This window comes from Aspergillus sydowii, assembly GCF_001890705.1.
Source record: "Aspergillus sydowii CBS 593.65 unplaced genomic scaffold ASPSYscaffold_1, whole genome shotgun sequence".
NCBI classification, from domain to species: domain Eukaryota; kingdom Fungi; phylum Ascomycota; class Eurotiomycetes; order Eurotiales; family Aspergillaceae; genus Aspergillus; species Aspergillus sydowii.
The window spans coordinates 1,618,985-1,640,002 of NW_024467859.1; the positions used below are offsets into that span (position 1 = coordinate 1,618,985).

The following is a 21,018-nucleotide window of genomic DNA, read 5'->3' on the forward strand; positions in this document are numbered from 1 at the left end:
AATAAGGGCCCCACCACCGGTGTCACAACAGCCGGATTCCTAGCCGTAACCAGGCTCCAGAACAGGAGTGCACTATTTGCAAGATTTATTGTCGATTTATCTACTTTTTCACATTAGTTGCAACCGTCCCTAGAGCATTTAGAGTATGGCCACAATAAAACAGGAGAATAACTAAGCAAGTTTCATTAAATATGCAACGGATAGTCATGGACACCTCATCTATGCCTCATCCCCTGTAGAACCCCGAGATATGATACACCCAAAAGAAACATAACCAACCCTAGGTATAGAGATATATTGCGTAACTTACCAGCGCCATCCCATATGCAAATGAAAAAGAAAGGAAGAAAGAGAGAGAGAGAATCAACTTCGCCTTCCTAGAGTATCTTGCCCCCAGCACGAAGCCATTCTCTCATCTGCCCGTACTTCAGCATACACTCTAGGTGTCTCTCGCGCGCGACCTCCCAATGCTTCATCACCTTCTCATCCTGCACAAGTGCATTTTTGTACGACGTGAAGCCTCGTCGGGCTGCAGGACCAGCATCGTCGTCGCTGTCATCGCCGGAATTCTTCCCTGCGTCGTCATCACCTAGGCGTGTCGAGTCTCCAATCGCGCCGAGCCAGTTGGGTGCCATCTCAGTTAAATTACTCTTGTGGCGGGAAAGGAAATGGCCAACCATTCGACCGTCAAACGTTTCCCACTCGCGGACATAGGTGTTTATTTCGGCGATATACCGTTCTAATGCTATTCGCGGTATAGCCATTTGTTTTGATCCCGCACTAATCGGGACAGGCTGTGGAGGTTCAGGGCGCTTGGGAGGATTAGGACAGACCAACGTTCGAGGATGTGTGTCGTGCATAGTTGTCTTTGGTGCCTTGGGTTGAGATTCGAACGGGAGGGTGGATGACATATCCTTCAGGTCTTCCAGGCCACCGCTATTCGTGGAGGTAAAAGGGAATACACCGCCCAAGATATTCATGTTCAGAGGATTCCCCGAGGTTTCTTTATTACTACCAGTCTTCGATTTGGGCCGTGACTTTGACGGAGATGGCGCTGCCTTCTCTCTGCTGCTATTCGGTCTTTGAGGCGCTGGTGATGGCTCGGCGGTTTTGGCTGGAGTTTCGTCGTCGAGATCCATGGCCTCCCCATCCACATCCGGTGCCTTGTTTTCACGTCCCCCGACAGTTGACTCAGCTTCCTCGGCTTCCGTTGCGACGCTGGCTTGCTGCGGAACAGGCCGTACCCTATTCGGCGGTCTGGTTTGCTTTCGAGGGCTCCGGGTGCGCTGGGAATTTGGCTGCCGTTGAGCACCATCACTAGTCGGCAGAGCATCTGAAAAGTTCTTGAACTGGAACGCCGCCGTCCAGTCAGCACTTAGGAAGTTTTCGGATGAAAATTGTGCTTGCTGTTGAGACGCCGATTCCGGGTTGGACGACTCGTGTTTAGGGGTGCTATCTGTGGCGGCCGGCGGGCTGTTTCTTGTCGATGCTCGCCCACGGTAATTGGAGTTCGCTGTATCTTGAGAGTAGCCAAACGGCTCTTTGCGACTAGATTTTCGTAAGTCATCGTGACTATTGCTCTTGAAAGTTCCGTTCTGAGGAAACGGCTTGGCTCCAAACGAGAAATCGGTTTTCTTAGAGAATATCGGCGTGTCGGAGTTATTCCTCGCTGAGCTCGCTGAGTCGGAGTCGTGCGCCGCAGCTCCAAACCATCCGTTGGTGCTATGAAGGTTGGCAAATTTCTGCTGCTGTCGAAGCCTGCTCTTAGGCACTGCTTTGGGTTTGAACGTAACTTCGTCCTCGCTGAAGTCACTAGAGCTGGTCGAATCATAATTTCGCGTCCTGTCTGGGCTTGCGCTTCGATGTCGCCCATTCTCTTGCGGGTCGGGGCTCGGCGGGTTAGTGCTAGGGCGCGAATTGGGATTGTTAGGGGAAGCACGCGCGCTGTCGGAGCGCCCAAGCATAGAACTAGAGAAGAAAGTCTTTTCGCCCCCAGTGGTGGCGTACGTGCTCCTCGTCCGCTCATATTCCGGAGTACTGGTAGTATTCTCTGTACCGCTAGGGAAACCAGCGGCAGGTTTCCTCGCAGTCGGAGACGGTGCCGCACCAAAACGATCAAATCTGGAGGCATTCCTATAAGAAGCCGTGTTTGCGGCCATAGGTTCATCACCACCTGCAGCTCTTGGGGCAAAGCCTTGCTTCTTCTTTGCTGATTGGGATTGAGCATAGGCAGACTCGGCGGCTGTGGGTTTCGCGCCTGTGTACATTTTCTCGTATGCGGATTTCGGTCTCGCGGATCCGTTTGCTGTGCCAGTCGGTCTTGGTACCGCCCCAGGCTGTCCTGATCGTCCAGTGCGAGGATCAAAAGAGGACCACCCCGGCATACCGTTTCCTTTCATCTCCTGGAATCCTCGGTATGCATCTGCGCGGGTTTGCGTTTCATCGCGCATCTTCTCCCAAGGCTGCTTCGGTGCAGCCCGTGCGTAACTAGCATACCGTTGAGCACCTGATGAAGGCCCATGGTGGAAGGACTTTGGACGTTCAGAGAAGGGTGCCTTTGTATTCGGTTTGGCGGAGGGGAAGCCCGCCATCGGGTCTTTTCGAGCAGCAGTCGGTCTGGTAGGCCCATAGTAACCATTTCGAAGTCGGTCGGTGTCGTATTTCAGCCGCTGGTGTGGATCAATCAGGATCTCGTGTGCCGCTTGAATCGCCTGGAACTTTGCGTTGGATTCCACCTCTCTGCCTGGGTTCCGATCTGGGTGATATTTAAGAGCTAACCAACGTTAGATGCGCTCTCTAACTATTTTCTCCATCCTGTTTTCCTCACCTAATTTCCTGAATTGCTTTTTGATGTCCTCGGAGTCTGCACTATGCGTGAGACCCAGGTCTGCGTAATAGTCTCTTCGCACATCTAGCTTGACCATCTTGAAAGAGCAGGCAGCCCCTCGGGGTCGATAAAAGAGGGAGTACCACTGTAGCCTGGTATACGCCTACTCCTGCTGTACATGACCTGACGCGAGGACAGCTAGTTCTAAAGCGAATAATCGTGGTTTTGCGACGGTCGCGAGAGGAAGGAGAGGCGGGCGAAAGAGCGGAATGCGACAGTGAACAGCTTTGAAGGGGTTCGACCGTTGGAACGGTTAGGGATGGGGCTCTGTTTTCTTCACGCTGTAAAATCCCACAGGTCAGCTGGAGACGTTTCCCTTTTTTTTTTTTCCTCTTTTTTTAATTCACTCCTGAAATCAGACGGTTGAAATACCAGGCCTAAGGTGCGCTGCGTTCTCCGGTATAAAGGCGCCAAGCAGTAGCCGGTCGTTGTTTATCTCAGTCCTTTGTTTATGGCAACGGTGTAGCACTCTCGTCGTCCAGCGTACAATGCTGCCCGACTCAAATCACTCCTTTCTCTTTCCCCTTCCGTTCCCTTCCGTGGATAATTGAGAACCTCAACCGGTCGAACGGTGGTAGCACAACGACACGCAGGAGCCGAATTCGCGGGGCGGACGGGCAGGCAGATCGTGGAAAACTCGACAGTAAAACTGAGGCGACAGACAGACGCAGGAACCGGGGCGTTGAAGGAACCGAGCGCAGCTGCGAAGAGCAGAGCACAGTAAGCAGTGGACCTGATCAGATTCCGATCTCGCGCACCCTTTTTTTTTTTTTTCCCCCTGCTTAGCGTGGAGGGGAGGGAGACCAACGAACGGATGGGCGGACGATCGATGATCACGGATCACCAAACGAGAACTATTACAACTTGTCTACCGCCGGGAGTTCATTTGGCTCTCAGCCGCAAACCGACAAGTTGACTCTGCAATAGATCAGAATAGAAGGGAGAGAGAATGATAATGAATTAATGAGAGACTCAAAAACTAGGTGCGCTGTCCCGCAGTCAGCCACAGGGCAGAAAGAGCCTAAAGGAACCTGACCTGGATCCTGGGACTGCAGTGAATGTTGGAGGTGGTCGATCTGTCCGCCAACAAACCGAAAAACCGCAAAGCCGCCCGCCGATTCACGCTTGCTGCCCAATTTGCATCATCTTGGCCTCGTCTTAGCCTGGCCTTTATACTGAAGGAGAAGTTATCCTCAACGGTTGGACTTGTTTCTCTTGAGGCGCACTCTAAATACCTATCAGTGTAGCCTCAAGTGTACTTTAATGCTCATACAGGCCATCATTCATCCATTAACATTCACGGTATTAGACAAATACGGAGGAATATATATATATATATAGTGAGTAGGTACTATGTAACAGGAATGACTTCATAAATCGTTTCACCCAGTCCTTTTATAGACCCAAGATCCCAATAATCGTTCTTTTCCTTGGACACAAAAAGTAAGAAATAGGGGGAGGTAAGATGAGAAAATCTATATCCCCGAATACCCCGGTCCTGCTCCGCCACCAAAGAAATACCCTTCAAGTAAATCATAATTTGCGTTTTCGCTCCAGTCATGCTGAAAGTCAACGGCCATGCCGAACCCAAGATCGATACCAATATTATGCCCAGCCCCGTCGCCCAACGACGGAACCTGATATTTGTATTCAGAGTTTTCGTCAGAGCCCATGGACATCTGACGCTCGATGCTTGCTGGGTCGTAGTCCAGGTAATCGAGGCCCACGCTACCGGGGTGTTCTTGGTCGGTGGGTTGAAACTGCGGAAGGCCGGTGGTCGCACCCACGCTATTTGGAGATGCGCTTTTCTGAGGGGAGTTGCCGTAGTAGTATTGTTGTGGTTGTTGTGGTTGCTGTGTTTGCTGTGTTTGCGGCGAGACGGCATTCTCAAAAGCACCATAATATTCCATGGAAGGATCACGCTGGATATTTGGTCGTGCGAAGTTTGGATCTGAAGTCTCGAAGATAGGGTAAGGTGGCTGTTGTACCTGCTTTCCCAGGCCACTGCTGCCCTGTCCATTATCGCCAAAAAGATCGTCAAGGTTCATATCAAATCTGGGGACCGGTCGAGATTGTCCCATTTGAATCTGTCGCCGGGCTACGTTATGTCGCGGTCGTTGGTCAGCTTGTTGTCTTGCATACCGTCTTGACCGGGAATGTGTTGTATTTGACTGTTTAGACCCGAAATTCGTTGTTGGTATCCGCACTAAATCAACCTGTGGTCCAAAACCGGTTGTCGAGAGACACATTTCAACAGTTGCTTTGCTCATACGCTCAAACGCGTCACGACAGGCTTCTGCGGGCGGACACTTATGCATCAAATCTCCAAGAACAGACGTCGCCGCAAGGACAGTGAAATCCACCTCGTCGGGCGTCTGCAATGATTAGCGCCTGTTAACGTCTGCTAAAACACAATACAACGATATGACAAACATACCAGACGACTGCGCACGTAAGGTGAGTGCCAAATTGCATACAGGAATGAAATACCTAAGAGATAAACCGTGAGCAAAACAAATAACCTATCGGAAGCGACCTGTCCTTACCTGCCATGAAAATGTGGTGCGTTGCCAAATATGTATAATTGACGAGGCGCACACGATGCATTTGGCGATATATCCGAATGACCTTTTGCCCGGCTTCAGCAACCTTGTAATAGATATCATCCTCGTCCTCTTCATCTACCTGCGAAAATGATGGACTAGATACATCCTCGGCAGGGGAGAGCTCATCCGCTAATTCAGCAGGGACAGTGAGGCTCTGCTGATATAGCATGATAACTGCTTGCCAGTAGTTCAACTCCAGAAACTCAAGTGGAAACCGCACGCCATTCTCCTGAGGTGCCGGTGCACTCTGTTTCCATTCCAACAACCGCCGGTCAACGTCTCTCCTCCACGACCGGAAGGAGTCGAATCCTTGGAGGAAGGGTGACACGACGTCGGCACGCATGAAGCTCTTGGCGTCATGTGGGACTCTCTGTCGGGCGAATCGTGCCTGCTGGTGCTGCAGGACATCCTGAATTTCCGACTGGAGCAGGCGCAGCTTAAAATAGTGGAAAGCGGAATGTTTATAACTCGGGGAGCCTTCCGGCGGCTTCATTATCCCCGATTTAGTGATATATTTATCTTCCAAGATGGATGGGAATTCGGTGCTTATGGCCTGATCGCTAATGCCAAATGGACGGCCGACGCAGCAACTGACGAGGCGGTCGAAGCTGTAGCAGCACCACCATAGTCGTCGGCGAAAATCACGCACCCATTCTCGACGGCCTCGCTCGTGGACATCGATGCGGTGCTTCCCTTTGTCACTGCTTTTGTCATGCGCACGATTTATATTGACATTTCCAGGGCCATCGATGCCAGTTCCGTCCTCGTAGTGGAGCCCAAGATCAACCGCAAGGCGCATCGCAACCCCGACAATATACCAGAGGCCAGGTGCTACAGGACGGAGTAGAGCGAAACTGGCAAGGAGAAGGACTGCTTGGAGTTCTTCTAGAGCACCGAAACCGTCAGTGGTTGAAGAAGTAGACAAGAATGACTCTAGGTGGACAATCGCAGAAGCATGATATTCTTCTGGCTGATATTGATGACTCGATAAACGCTGTCTCTTGGTTGTGGACGGGGAATGGTCTCGACCCTTTGTCTGATCATCTGCTGGCTTGTCCTCGAAAATGATCCCGGCTCCGATGGCAAAGACGATGTTGAGAATGTATAGGCTGCGCGGCGAACGGTTTTTCTCGTCAAGCTCATAGGTACGATCCAGCAGTTCCATAAAGTCAGTGCGGTGGACGATGGGAATCTGCGGGTTCGCATGCTCAAAATAGAGGTCGGCTAGCCTCTCGGCCAGCTCCCTATCAGGAAACGCTGCACACTTCATCATTGGCCGAGTTTGGAGCCCGAAGAATGAGTCTCGAGTGGTGCTCCCTTCAGTGCCCGTAGCGCTATGTGGTAAGCGCTCCTTAGGACGCATTGGGCCGCGCTCCGATGTATTCCCAGGAACTGAACTCTTCACAGCAGCAAACACAACCCGCGCAAAGGAGATGCCCGAAGTCGACCCCAGATACCGTGGATCCGAAGTACCTTGCACCGAGACCATTCCAATATTCGAAACGAGGTTTTGTATCCGCCAGTTATCTTCTTTATCCGTATCCTGGTTGCTTTCCGACCCTTGGCCGCCTCGCGAGGCCTTCTCCAACCCAAGAGCTGATCCACCTTTTTCCCTCTTTACCGGCACCAGATTATCATTTCCATCGTGCATAGACCCTTCAGCAGCCGATGACCCGTTCGGAGGGACCGCATGTGTTTGTTGCGTTGATTCATGGCCCGCTTCCAGTCTGACAGCTTCCGCCTCATCAAAAGCCACCGCCGCATTAAACTCAATCCCATTGTCGATCAAGGCCCTTTCAAGGTACGCAACCCGCGACTCAAGAAAATACACATAGCTGCGTGGGATTTCGCGTTTCGTTATCGGGTCGTATCCGACACATCGGACTCCGGCCTTCTCACAGGCCTGGCATCGTGGAAGTCGCTGGTCACAGCGGTTCTTGCGCTGCCGACAGCGGTTGCAAGCGGACACATTGCGGAAGGAAGAGGAACTCGCCGAAGAAGTAGAAGCGGGGATAGCGGTGGTGCCATCGTTCACCGGCTGCTGTTGTAGTTGCGACGACAGATCGTGCGGAGCGGCGACGGGCTCGGCTATGGGGTGCGGTCGTTTTCTTCCAACGGCCGTTGGTGAGATCGGGGAGGTAGGATTTAACATAACGGTGGAAGGCGTGCGGACCAGTTGCGCAAATGTCCCACCATGTCTCGCCTGTGGATTCCCTTTCTATAGAGTGGATGTAAACGAAAACGCTGTCGTAGTATGCCGTGGGTGATCGGAAAACAGGTCAGCAGCACTCATATAGGCGATGCGATGCTTTGCTGTCCTGCAGGGATTGAGTTCGGACTGGCGAGTTAGTCGCCGTACTGTATGTAGTACTATCGCGAAGTTCACTTTTTATTATAGTACTTGGTTAAAGTTTCCGAAACGATGGTCAAGGCAGAGGGCGATTCTGTCGGCAATGCAGAGCGCAATCGCAGCGCATGACGGAAGCAATCCGCAACCCACCAGCAGCAGGACGTTGAGCAGGGGAACGTGGTCAAGGTACCAGGAACCAGGTGAGAAAAAACAAGAGAAAAAGATGCAGTAGCCAAGAAACGACACCAACCAGGCAGATTGCGACAGTGTCAGTGGATATTTTGGGAGACTCCGCGAAAGCTGGGACGTGTAATCTCGAGTAAGATACCTACCGGTACCTATGCGTGGGGGTGTGAAATGTAGTAAGTAGAAACCTCAGTTGAAACTCACTCAAGGCTCCATCGGCCAGGTCGAGGAAGTTCAAAAATCCGAAAACGACAGTATCAAAAATAAGCCGCAAGATAGAGCCTCCTCAAAGTCCTCAAAATCCGCAGCACTCGAAGAGTCAACATCTCCAACCTGAAGCAGGCACTGGTCTCCACCTATGGATGTCACAGTACCGGAATTACGGGGCCATCGCACGTGACTGCTTAAGAAGCAGCGCATATGATTGGCCACTGATAAGGAATGGATTTCCATTCCATTGACGATGGGATCGAGTCAGTCACCTGCATTTGATCTTGACATGAAATCTTATCTCATTCTCTTGCTAGCTACCATAAAATCTCATTCAGAGGATCTTGGTCTGTCTGCTCGCCGCTGACCCGGGTGCCCATGATGTTGGGTTAAAAGTACGAGCTGTCTTAGTATCGAATCGCTATCGGGCAACCCCGCACTGCCGATGAAGGGAATACCCGGCTGTTTGTGGACGAGAGCGATTCATCGCAACAAGGCGGGGAAAGACGGAAAGGCCGCACCGGGGTCTATCTTCACCTACATTATCCTAGCACGGATGTTTCAAAAGAAGGCGTACAAAAGGTCGGGAGAATGATGAAGAGAGGGATGGTTTCCTTCGTCTATGAAATTGGGGAAGTTATGAATGGTACCTAGGTAGCCGCATAAACACTGAGATATGATTGAAAATGACAACGAGCCTCCAGGATGCATGGAACTTGAATAATGATAAGACCGACCCATCGAAAAAATGCCTCGAAATGATTCCTCCCATAATGATTAGAACAGTGATCCTCCCCATGATATGATGCTTTTTGATCCCAAACACATGCATGCATCCAGTCTATGTAATATAAGCGCCACCCAGTCTTGAGTCATGATTTGTTTCCAAAAAAAATATAAAGTGAGAAGAGAGAAAGGAAATATGGCGTATGGCTCACGGGCCTCATCAAAGGAAGCGAGCAAAGAAAAAACAAAAAAATAAAAAATAAACGAAGCTAAAAGCAGACAGCATTAAAGTGAAACCAGGAATCAAAAGGGAAAACAATGATGTGGTCGTCGGGTATAGGTAGGTAAGACGGAGAGAATGTAGAATGACGTTCATAAAGGCAAAGCGTCAGTAGTATGCCGCTGACCCACAGCCTCCACAAGCGAGTAGATTAGATTACTCACGCGCAGGCCTCGAGTCAGTTGTAGTCAATCCCATATTGGGGATTTCGAACTCATCGACGCTGGTGCGCGCTGAAGAGAGTAGTCTCCGCACTTCCTCGGCGGTGCCATCTTCTTTGTCCGCCGTGAAGGAGCCCCGCAGGGCGTCCCTGCTAGAGTGAGACGTGTCAGGCTCAGGGTTCTTCTCATCAAGGTTCTTGCGTGGACCGGGCTCCTCCATCCAGAAGCTCTGAATGGCACCAATTGTGCACACAATACCACAAGCCCACCATGAGATTACGGAGTACCCGCTGTCAAGGCCCTTTGAGTGGAGGAATCCGGTTACACTCGGTCCAAAAGCACGACTTAGACTGGCTGTCGAGGCGGCAGCGCCATTGATTGATCCAAGAACCTTTGATGAGGGCGCTGCGTTGGCAAGAAGAATTGCGGTGGAGGGGAAGGCGATGACATGGAAGGTGATCTTGCAGATTAGGGCGACATATGCGGCTGCCATTTGAAGCTTCTCGGGTAGGAGAATCAGATATGGGACTAGCAAGTAAAGCGGCGGCCAAACGAGAAGCACGAAGCGAAACGTGCGTAGGGTGCCAAAGTGGCGAACAACGAAGGGAAATAGCCAGAGCTGCGCAATCATGGAGTATACGCCTTGCACTGCAAGCATAAACCCAATTGTTTTGGTTGTTAGTCCTAGGCCACCCGTAAACTTGAATGGCAGGACCACATTTGCGTCACTCTTCGGGGTGCTCAGGAAGACGGGCATCAACTGGTCAAACGAGACACTGTGACTATTGAAACGTTAGCATCCAGGCTGGACAAACAGGCGCGCGCGCACCCTGGTCCGAGCGACCCAAGGGTTGCATCGAATGGTTTGTGGAAAACACTTACTATGCAAGGATTCCATATGCGATGATGTTAAAAACAACTTGTCTCGTAAAGGCCTTTGGCGTGCCACCTGACCGTCCGCCCATCTGCTTCTCAATGTCGTCATCCCCGGAAAGAGTATCGAGTTCATCCTTCACTGGGCCCAAACGAGGGGAAGATTCTGTGCTCCGGTACGCTGGCGGGGCCATCTCCTCATCGTCACAATCGGCTGAATCCGCTTTGACATCCGCGTCCGGCTCCGTGTCCTGCATGCCAGAACCCCAGCATCTGCCAATCAGCCAGTTGCCTAATTCCAAGCCTCGGTCACGACGATACTTCTTTTCCGGATGAGTCTCCTCCAGGAACAACAACCCAACCACAACCCCAGATACCAGCACGACAACACAGACCAAGTTGGGCAGCAGAAACGGAAACTTATCGAACACGGTCCCCTTCGAGAATAACGAGGGATAATTGTCGCATGGCTGTGACAACGCACCGCCCATCGCCGGCCCAATGATGGACCCCAAACACCAGACGAACGGCATGATCGAGTAGGCGCGTGGTTGATGCTCCTTGACCGTGACGATCTCGGCAACAGTCGTCTGCAGAACCCCGATGTTTCCGTTCAAGAGACCGCCCAAGGCCCGAGCAATCATAGCTGTCGCCAGGTTGGGAGCGAATCCAAACACAACCATACTAATGGCCGTTCCAATGAGGCCCATGACCAGCACCGGTTTCCTACCAATCTTGTCGCTCATCCGGCCCCAAAACATACCAGCTGAGAATTCGGCGAAAGTAAATGCGGAGGTGATTAAACCGGCGTAAAGGGCAATCTTGCCATCATCGTCTGCGACGTTGAACGATCCCACCATGCGATAGACATACGGGAAAATTGACATGAATGCGATTGGCTCGCAGATGCGGCAAAGTGCTTGTGTAACAGTCAGTTGCATGTCACTACCCGAATCTCAACAATGAAAACCTGATACTGAAAATTTCGCAATGGTAAACAGAAAACTTGCGAGGATCATTTCAAATAAAACCCTGCTAGATGCAGGATCCCGTCGGGATTGGGCACAAAAACATAAAATAGAAAAAATAGAAAATAAACCGCACAAAAGACGAGGTTCTGATGGGGGCAGCTATATTGATGTACTCACCAAGTACAAAAAGCTGGCGCATAGGAAACGCTGACCAATCACCCTCGCGCTTCTCATGGCGCCGGCTCTGCAGAAATGCTGGTCGCTTGAACATTGTATGTCCGTAGGTTTTGAAGTCGACTGACTCTTTGGGTTCCTTGGTGAGTCAAGGGGGAGAAGAAAGAAAAGTCTTGCGCCTCAATCTTGCAAGAAGAGAGCAAGCGAGCAACCAAGTGGCCGGAATGTGTTACTCGTTTCAAAGTTCGATGATAGAGAGCCGAGGAATGGTCGTTATATCGAAAGGGAGCTTTTGTCAAGGGGCTTTCGGCATGTCTTCCCTTGTTCCAGGTCGATCTTGCAAAGGCACCTCAGAGTTTGTTTCTTTGGTGACCTAATTTCCCATATGCTGTTTGGCCGGGAAATGCTAGACTGTATGACGACTGCAAGGGCAACTCAACCACAGAACCTTGAAAACTTTATTCAATTGGTTGGGTTGGGAAACACTCCGATTTGGAGATGCGCAAGAGATGAAGTAACCTCAGAGTGCCAGAGGCGGGTGATTAGGTTGTCAACACGTAGGGACAGGATAGTCAATTAAATTGCAGCAACAGTAGAACCGAGAGTTGAACGGTTGAAAAGGAAGACGCTGAGTATGTGTGGTAGTAGGAGAGCGAGTATGATAAGGATAGGAAGGTCCGAGGAAGAAAGGGAGAGTATTTGAGTGGGAACTTGGAAGGCAATGCTAAGGAGGAAAAGTATGGGAGGGGAATTTCAAACAAGGACGGGAAGGAGGATTATTAAATGAAGCTGTAGGGAGAGCAGACGACAGTTAACGGTCGAGTGAACATCTCCATTCTCCATGGGAAGACGATGGAGCCCATTTTGGTTACAGCTGTACAAAGCCCAGGTTGCAGGATGCAGTCGGCAGCAAACAGTTGAGGAATATCAGGGATCCACATTTTGTCTCTCTCTGTCTGTTTTTCTGACCTAGTCTGATTGGACCTTTTTTTTATGAAAATAATTATTATTTTGATTTCTTGGGACCGACGTTTTCAGATAGACTGGGTGGAGAGAGAGAACGAGAGATGGATGAATCGTGGAAACCCGACTGGCCATGCAGAAACCCACCCAGCAAATAATGGGGTACGACAGACGGGGAACAGGGAAAGAAAATAAAATAAAAAAAAATAATGGGTAAAAAACATAAAAAAAAAAAACAAAAAGGAATAGACCTGAGGCTGGAGACAGAAACCGGAGCCTGAAAAGGGGTGGAGCCAATAGCGGTTGAGCAGAGGATAGAGGACGGACCAAGCATCCACGACGTCTATAGGTCATTTCATTGACTTCGTACCAAGTCGGGTCGGTTGGGTATAACCTTTGCGCCTTGACAATGGACTGAGCTGACCTTGTAGGTACCTGAGAGCAGATACCTCCGGATATCGGTTGAAGGCATGAGGCTACAGCTTACACAACAGGTGCAACAAAGGAAGGGGAGGCGGGATGGTTGTTGGGGCGAGAAGAGCAGCCCGATCAGTCGGATATTACGGAGCAGGCTACCTGTAGATTCGATGTCACGAATCCCACAGCAGGTCTGGGAAAAATAAATCATACGTGGATGATCTGATTTCCTCCGAATGGAGGCAATTCGAAAGGATCATTTCAATCCGAGTGAGATGAATCCGGCTCAGATCAGAGATGCAACGAGTCACTCCAATAGCCGGGGAGCCTGTCAGTGTCAGGTCACCTGGGATGAGTAAGAAAGGGAGCGAAGATGCGTGAAAAAAAAAAAAAAAAAAAAAAAAAAAAAAAAAAAGAAAAGAAAAGAAAAAGAAAAAAAGGAAAGGAGAGGTAAGAAACCGAATCACAAGAAGACGGAGGAAGAGAGAGAGAGGAATCACGAATGGGAGGGCGAAGGGGAACTGGAGCCGCCGCCGCAGATTGACCGGTAGAACAGCGGACCCATCCTGGCCCTGAGTCCCGGCTCCGGGGAAGAGTCAAGGTGAGGACTTAGAAGCGCGCTAACAAGGGCTGTAAGGACGATCGGCTTTCCAGAAGTTTGGTTTTAGTGCGACTCCAGCGAGATGATAGATCTCACACCACCAGCCCACTTGGAGCGCCGTTCCAAGGAAAAAAGGGACGCTCTTCCGCCTTCCCCCTCCCTTCTCCAGTTCCACAAAGGGCAGTCCTTGAAATGAAGAGTGTTCAACTATTAGTTATGAGCCGCGCAGACGCAGTTCATTATTATTATGCTTTTCCGGGACTGGTGACGGCCGACGATTAGAGGTATCATCAAAAATTGGCTGTGGAAAGGGGACAGCTCTTCCTCCACCTTGGATGCGCTTGTGACCCGAGGAATGATGGCATTTTCAAGATTTTCGCCCTCGAGCTGCAATTGGTGATTAATATTAGTCGTAGCAAACAAAGACAGCGAGGAGGCAAAGACGTTATCCAGGATCAGGAGAGAAAGGGGGAAAAGGAAGATGCGGTGTATCAGTATGCGATACAGCTCGCTCCATGGCCGTAAAAAACGGGACCAGAAATTCGGTAAGCTGGGTCAGGAGGGAACAAACTGGTGACGATCAGAAACAGGAGAAAGAGAAAGAAGGCGAGCAATTGGAATGAAGTGGGTCTGATACAGGCAGGAAGTGAGCAGTCGAGAGCTGTGCCCGTTTCACTTCAACCCCTACGGAGGCGGAGAGCGCCTGCGGTGAGGGCCAGGAAACGCACTAAACTTTCGTGACGGGGCCATTTCGTCACTTTGCCTCGAGTGGGCCGCAAACGGGCTGATCGGGGAGAAAGATTGATTGACGTCTAGCGTGCTGACCATGTCAAAAGGGGTAAACGAAACTTGACACCAGAGTGCTCGTGAGTCGTGAGCTGTTCTTGACGCACAATCAGATATGCTTGGAAACGGAAATAATCCCAGCCCACCTGCAATTGGCTTTTGCCCTGGTCCCTGGTCCATCGTACACGGTCGTAAGAGAAATACGGTACCTGGAAGGACTCGGCCTGGATGCGGAGCAGACCGACCTATCGACGCGAGGAGGCGAGGCAGTATTGCGGCGCCGACAAGATAACCAGCAGGGATGATTGGAATAATTATGCCAACCCGTCTCCCCTGTTGCTCTATTGCCGTCGGACCGTGAAAGATATTTTCAATATTGAAATGGTAGATTATGATCTCCGAAGACACACTGATACCCTCCCTGATTGACAACTCCCACTACGGATAACTCCCCCACAGTGCTTGTGCATAACTAGCAACTGCCAACCGCCGCCGCGGTCCCTGGGGCCACATACCAGGCATCGACCACCGTAAAAAGCTGGAAATGCTTGACGTCATTTTTCGAACGGTTTTTTATACGTAGTTAGGCATAGGGTCCGTGACCCGACACTACTTTGCCAGGTGGTTGTCGCATCGCCCCATGTAAGTAGACCCGCGGCTGCCACGCTCTGATTCTGAGCGACCAGGGCTAATGATTACTCACATGATGATAAATAAAAAAAACCACCCCATCAATTGAGACGGGCGTGGAAAATTGTTCCAATGATGTTGCAACGGCGCTCAATGTGACTAGGTGATATGGAGTACGGAGTAAGATCTATAGTCTATGGGTCCTATAATGCATAGCTTAGCGCAATCCAGATCTGGAGCCACGCGAGCCGAACGAGGTTGAAGAAGAGGGGCAGAAGGAAGATCGAAGGACGGGCGCTGCAACTCAAGCCTGCAGGTGATCTCATTGATCATTACAGACAGCTCCCATGGAGCGGACCTCCTCCGAAGTAAGTATGCGTCTGATAGGCCCGACTGACCATTGGGCCCGTCTGCCTCCCAACAGAACCTTCCACCATAGATCGGAAGGGCCAGGTCGGAGACTTAAATGGCATGGAAAGTAATGGAAGGTGCCATGATACAGGTCTATTTTTGACGGGGATGGCATGAGAGCGGAAGTAATTTGTAGATATAAATTGATGACCCTTGGCGGAGCCATCTCCGATGTAGCAGAAAAAACTAAATATTCTCGGCACGGTAAGCGAAGTGCTTCTATCGAGTGACAAAAAGCTCGGATTGCTGGGAGACTTGACTCTGCCGCGGGGAAAGCTGCTCGAAATGGCGGGGCCGCTTAACGATACCTCCAAAGAGCCATACGGCATTTTTAGCCTCCCTCTGACGGCGAATGCATAGCTATGGCTGTTTCCCGAAAAAATGGCAGTAATGAAGCAGTGCTGAGGCCTCTAGGACTCGAACACGTTCGCTTCACTCTGCTGACGCACTGTGGATTAACAACGTGTGCATTTTATGCATATGATGTTGACAGTCGGTGGACTACCGAGAAGTGTCGAGAGTTTCCTTGGGCTGCGAACAGGGTGGACCGCAGTATGATCGACGGCCACGAGACCACTTAGCGGTGACAGATGAAAGTTGTTAGTAGCTTGACAGTGGGCTTGAAACACCCCATTAATTACAACAGTATTTAGGTGTGCCATATCTAGATACCCGTGTAGTCGTGTTCATCGCGAAATCCAGTCGGAGAATGCGGAAGTGGACAAGAAGATGATGGAAGCGTAGATTTGCGCCGGTATGCATGGTTACCTATCATGTGAGCATTGACCAACTCGTGCTCTGTTTGATGGTTCGCTCCCTGTTGACGATCGAGTGTTTCAAGACGGGCAAGGCGAACAGCGATTGGAACCTCGCCGGGGCGGTGCCGATAGAATGCATATCGGGAGGATGAGACGAGTCATCGCGAATGTCGGTATCAGGCGATGGCGAGTCGCTGCAGAGGAAAGAAAACCCGCCGGCCGCAAGCGGTGAGAACTGAGAAGCAAACGTTGGGTGCAGACTGCAGACAATAACTTCAAGGATGAGGAGTGGCGAGATGACAACATCTGTCAGGATCCTGGCCGGTTTTCCACGGCCTGCATTGTCGGCGCGTGTTTATTTCGCTCCCACCCCAGCTCATAGGCCCGTCCGGGGTACAAATCCTGCTGGTTTGGGCAGAAACACAATCAGCAGGCAGCTTGACATTTGTGCTTGCATGCCTCCAACCACAGCCTGCGTAGTGATCAGGAGATGCTTGAGCCCATGTCCTTGTCGGCCTTGCAGCAACCCGAAATCAAATGTGCGGTGAGAGAGGGGTAATATGACTGCCCCTCATCGCGTCTCCAACTCCCGAGTCCTGATTGTCGTTTATCTTAACGGATGGCCAAGAGCATGCAAGGAAAATGACTCGAGAGCTGCCACATATCATGATGTCCGTGCTGGGTTTAAGCGGGACAAGCAAACACGTATGTCGTTTGAAGCACGAGTGAATGGAGCTCTTGGACGGAGGACGAAAGAGCCCGGACATCTCCAGACTGATAGCTCGGTTAGGCTGTTCCCTTTTGACATGGTTCCTGCCCCTCTAACACACACCTGATTCGAGAAAAGTTCCGGATATCACTCATCGAGAGGACAAAGAATGGCAGGTCTACACCGTTCGCCTGTTGATTAGCACGATGTTTTTCCTCGAGTAAACGACAGTCTCGCTGGCAGTCTTCCGATACCGATACTGTTGGGTGTCTAATGCAACACCTTGTTGGACAGCTACAGTACTCATTCCGTGCTGGTTTTGGCATCCCCTCATGGCATCCAAGCTATTACTGGGGTCTCCTTCCTTTTGCCCTAGCCCTCACACCATGAATCCCCGAATCCCAGACTCACCAACTGCTTTGTGGGTTTTGGCGAAATTTGTCTGATCCCCAACTATAGCCCCGCAACCAGAATACAAAGCGCAAGTTACTTGGTGATGCAACTCTCGAAGGTCCATGGTTGAGGATAGCGTATCGAGTGGATCAATGATCGCCTTTAATATGCAGCCCACAGTGCCGAACTGTCGGGTCGGAGTTGCGCCTCGCCTATCTATGACACAGACCCTTGTACTGAAAGCAAAGCGACCATTCAGCATGCAATAGACCGCCATTCAAGTCTCTCGTCAAACTCTGAGCGCCTTGCTGGGTACTTTGAAAGGCCATGGGGATGGACTTGGAAAGAAAGTAATTGACACTTGGCCGCCGCAGCCGCTCGCACTTCCACCGTATATTTTTTTTGTGAAAATTATTTGGTCGCTCCTTGACCTGAACTATTTGCGCCCCCGTCAAAGGAGGAGTGCTGGAGCAGTTGTTTTGCCAGCGGGGCCAATTTTTCTGGAAGCATTCGGTACATCGGGACAACTCCAGCTGAAAGGACCATGCAGGGATGGATTGCCCCTTGATCTGTAAAACGTACAGTATTCACCCCCCGAGTCTCGCTCCACCGGCTGAACCATGGTCCATTGCACGATGGTTTCTGTTTCTGGCCCACACGGAGACGGAATCGTTCCCCGGACTCAAGGAGTCAGAGAACATCCACCTTCCTTGATCGCTAACTGGAAGGTCGGGTGGCAGCTCGGGGCTGTCACACTGTCACGCACCAAAAGGGCGGCACGAGCGCAAAAAATTCCGCATCAACCGTACTTTCAGCAGGCAACCAAGGGAGGCACCCTAGAATACTCTTAATGCCGATAAGTTCGTACTTTGCGATCCCCTGAAAAGTTAATTTGACTGTGACGGCTCCGGGCTGTGAGCCTGTGACGACTGACGAGTGACGACTGTGACAAGTGGAGGGGCTGACGGGTGGGGAAGAAAATCTCCTGATATCCTCTTCTTTGCTTTTTCTTCCGCGTGGGGACCGCAATTCTCCTGGGACGAGCTTGGGCCCGGCACTTCGATCAATAATGTCAAGACCCAAGGTGTCATCATTACTGACTCGGGGCGACAGAGTATCCGCCTGCCTCTGTGACACTGACGATTCCCCTGGTGGCAAACTGGATAGGACTGTGGAATGTAGAAACGAGAACTACTCGGTAGAAAGCAATCTAGTACCTTGCGGAGCCCTCCCCGACCACGGCGCCGACCCATCGGAATGCATGAGCCGGTGCCGCGGTGACGGATATCGCTGGCCAACCGTGGTTCAGTTTCTGTCACAGTTCAGCCAGCCCATCACAATCTTCAATCCAGCCTGCTTGCATTTTCCACCTCCTGGGTGCTTGCGCTAGCTTGTCTTTCGAAAATTGCCGGTCTTTCATTGACCGTTTTGAGCCTAGATTGCTAGTGCTCATTCTTCGGTAGTGATTCCCGGCTTTGCATGCCAGGAGCTGGAGAACGATTATCTGTGCCTCTTCAGGTCATGTGAGGAACTGCACGAGTATTCAATTCTTATTTGTCCGCACCAGTCCACTTGGAACCTTTGGAAATTTCCATGGCATGGGCGACTATTGGAATTTGGGATTTGGGATCGCCGTTGGCCACCGAAGAATGATCCCTGTAGACGTCAGGGAAGACACGCCGGACGTACTTCGGTCACGAGCTCGTACTTCTTCCCGGAGATCCCCGCCAAATTCCGGTCTTACGTTAATTTCGTTTTCTGCTCAAGCCTTGAGACTTTTTATTCTTTGTTCGGCGCGAGCATCTGTTCAACGTGGGGCGCCTGCCAATCAATGGGCGAGCAAGGATCTGACAGTCGCGAAATGAACAGACAAATAATGGAGCCGACTTCAAGAGTCAGTCTCATGCAATCGCTGCGACGAGAGATTCAAGCATGTGCAATCATCCGACATCATCCTCATCGAGACGGGAGGAGGGCCGCTCTTCCGTTGGTATACGATTACGATGCGTCAAGCCGACTGCCGCCTAACAATTGATTACAATTATGCATTTGCCCGGGCTAAGATTACTCCTGGAGCCGTGTACACAGCCCAGCAGCCTTCCCGTCCTTTGTCAGAAGCGGGAAGAGGACGCTCGAGTCATCGTCCGCCGGGGCCCAAAATCAATTGTCGGTCAATCGACATGTGAAACTATGCATGAATGTGTCTACCGGACCGTGTATCGAACCAGCCAAGCCTACCTTGAGTAACAAGAACATGATATGATCATAATAACAGTTTGAGGGTCGCAGGGATCGTCAGACTCCCACTGCTGATCTTGGGCTGTGGATTGCGCCAACATGTATGCATGGACAAGGGTTGGGTCGACTTCCGTCGGCATTTAAAAAGTACTCGAAAGTACTTGTACTTCGACGCATTAACAAGCATGATTTGCGCAAGGATACTGAGCAGCTGAATGAATCGATATCCGGTCAGACCTTGAGAGTGGCTTATGGAGCCACGAGGCACAAGCTCGCAAATTCGCGCGAAGCCATGCTGACGAAGGCTGGTACTAATCTCTGACATGCCTCGGGATGGGGTAGAATTACGAACGGGACGTGTTGAGAGTTGACACCGCCATTGTTCCATGACAGTTGGCACTGATGACTATGATCTTTAATTTAGTCCGATTACCCGAGTCTGTCAACCGATGATATGGAGAAGCCTATCATGAAACGGTTAGCGTCAGAACCAACACTTCGTTCAATGCATGTCATTGGATCTACCAGGCTTTGCTCGAAGGCAGGGCACGTTTTAATTTGCCCCTGCTTGAGGTCCTGTCATTTGTTATGAACTGGATCATGCTACCCGACTCAAAACATGCCGTGCCAGAATGCTGGGAAAAGACGTTGGATCTTGTATCCTGTCAAAAGCGAGAACGTTACGTCTCGACGCACGATTGATTCGAGCTGAGACAGATACATATTCTATCGCCCCAGTCCAGTGGCACATCCCTAAACAGTAAATGTATCGTTCGTGGGTACTGCCACTTAGAGTTCTTTCGTACCGGGAAGCACTGCACATATATCCCTGGCGTACAACATATATTTGACAGAACCCGCCGAACACTAGATCCGATGGGCCGATTAATGTCTCACAGATGAGAATCGATGATTACTGATCGGGCCATCCAAGCCAATTTAGGAAGTTCGCAGAGGCAACTTGTGCTACTACTATAACCAGGTGACTATAGCCTTCTATTATTCTATGCTATCATACGATGCCGCTCAATGAAAGCAGCTACTGCATATAGGAGGACTATATATTTCCGTCTGGTGCTCAACAGCTACTGGTAGCCCAGACGGAGGAGTAAATGGTTGTCGCACCGGGCGACGCAGAACGAGGCGAGACGAGGCGAGACGAGGTGAGCAATTTGAGAGGATTTGTCCAAGGCGTTAAAGCAAACTGCCGTGATGCTCGACGCAGCCCATATAGTAATAGTGGCGCTATCGAGTCTCACTCGCCGGCGAAGTCTCGATATTATCGTCGACAGCTACTTTAGATTGGCATTCCAGTACCTACAATGTATGTATCCATGTAGAGTTGCCACTCGAATGACGCGTCGCTGCATTGGATAGAATGAATGCAACCAGACTACAATTGTTGAGGAATTGTTAATACCACGTACCCACAGCGCAGGTACCTCGCAGTCGCCGACCTGCTGGGTATGGAGCATTTCGAGCTAAAGACTGCCCGCCGACTCCATACACCGGAGACTTTGCAGCCACGCAGTTGTTAACTAGTAATGTATCTGAGATCTCCAAACTTAAGGTTGGCTGGCAGAACAAAAGTACCAGTACCCCAAATTAGCTTTGTCTTTTTTCTTAGTTCATTCCTTTCTCTTGATTCAGGTAGTAATTCATTACTTTTTGCTTCTTCTATTCTTTTA

General features: G+C 50.7%; 4 protein-coding genes across 4 annotated transcripts; all 4 read right to left on the reverse strand.

The window, feature by feature from the left end:
- Window positions 1-377: 377 nt before the first annotated feature.
- ASPSYDRAFT_138433 (DnaJ domain protein) lies at window positions 378-2,924 on the reverse strand (the record flags this gene model as incomplete). Its single annotated transcript, XM_040840837.1, has 2 exons — window positions 378-2,773; window positions 2,828-2,924. 2 exons carry the CDS (start codon window positions 2,922-2,924, stop codon window positions 378-380), a joined length of 2,493 nt encoding a protein of 830 aa, XP_040707648.1.
- Window positions 2,925-4,362: 1,438 nt separating this feature from the next.
- Window positions 4,363-7,645, reverse strand: ASPSYDRAFT_83887 (Zn(II)2Cys6 transcription factor; the record flags this gene model as incomplete). The annotated part of the gene is made up of 3 exons (XM_040851273.1): window positions 4,363-5,262; window positions 5,325-5,377; window positions 5,434-7,645. 3 exons carry the CDS (start codon window positions 7,643-7,645, stop codon window positions 4,363-4,365), a joined length of 3,165 nt encoding a protein of 1,054 aa, XP_040707649.1.
- A 1,756-nt stretch (window positions 7,646-9,401) lies between these two features.
- ASPSYDRAFT_141366 (MFS transporter) lies at window positions 9,402-11,521 on the reverse strand (the record flags this gene model as incomplete). Its single annotated transcript, XM_040841138.1, has 3 exons — window positions 9,402-10,188; window positions 10,289-11,198; window positions 11,428-11,521. 3 exons carry the CDS (start codon window positions 11,519-11,521, stop codon window positions 9,402-9,404), a joined length of 1,791 nt encoding a protein of 596 aa, XP_040707650.1.
- An 8,894-nt stretch (window positions 11,522-20,415) lies between these two features.
- ASPSYDRAFT_83889 (uncharacterized protein) lies at window positions 20,416-20,805 on the reverse strand (the record flags this gene model as incomplete). Its single annotated transcript, XM_040851274.1, has 2 exons — window positions 20,416-20,622; window positions 20,758-20,805. The coding sequence occupies 2 exons, from the start codon at window positions 20,803-20,805 to the stop codon at window positions 20,416-20,418; spliced, it is 255 nt and encodes an 84-aa protein (XP_040707651.1).
- Between the last annotated feature and the right edge of the window lie 213 nt (window positions 20,806-21,018).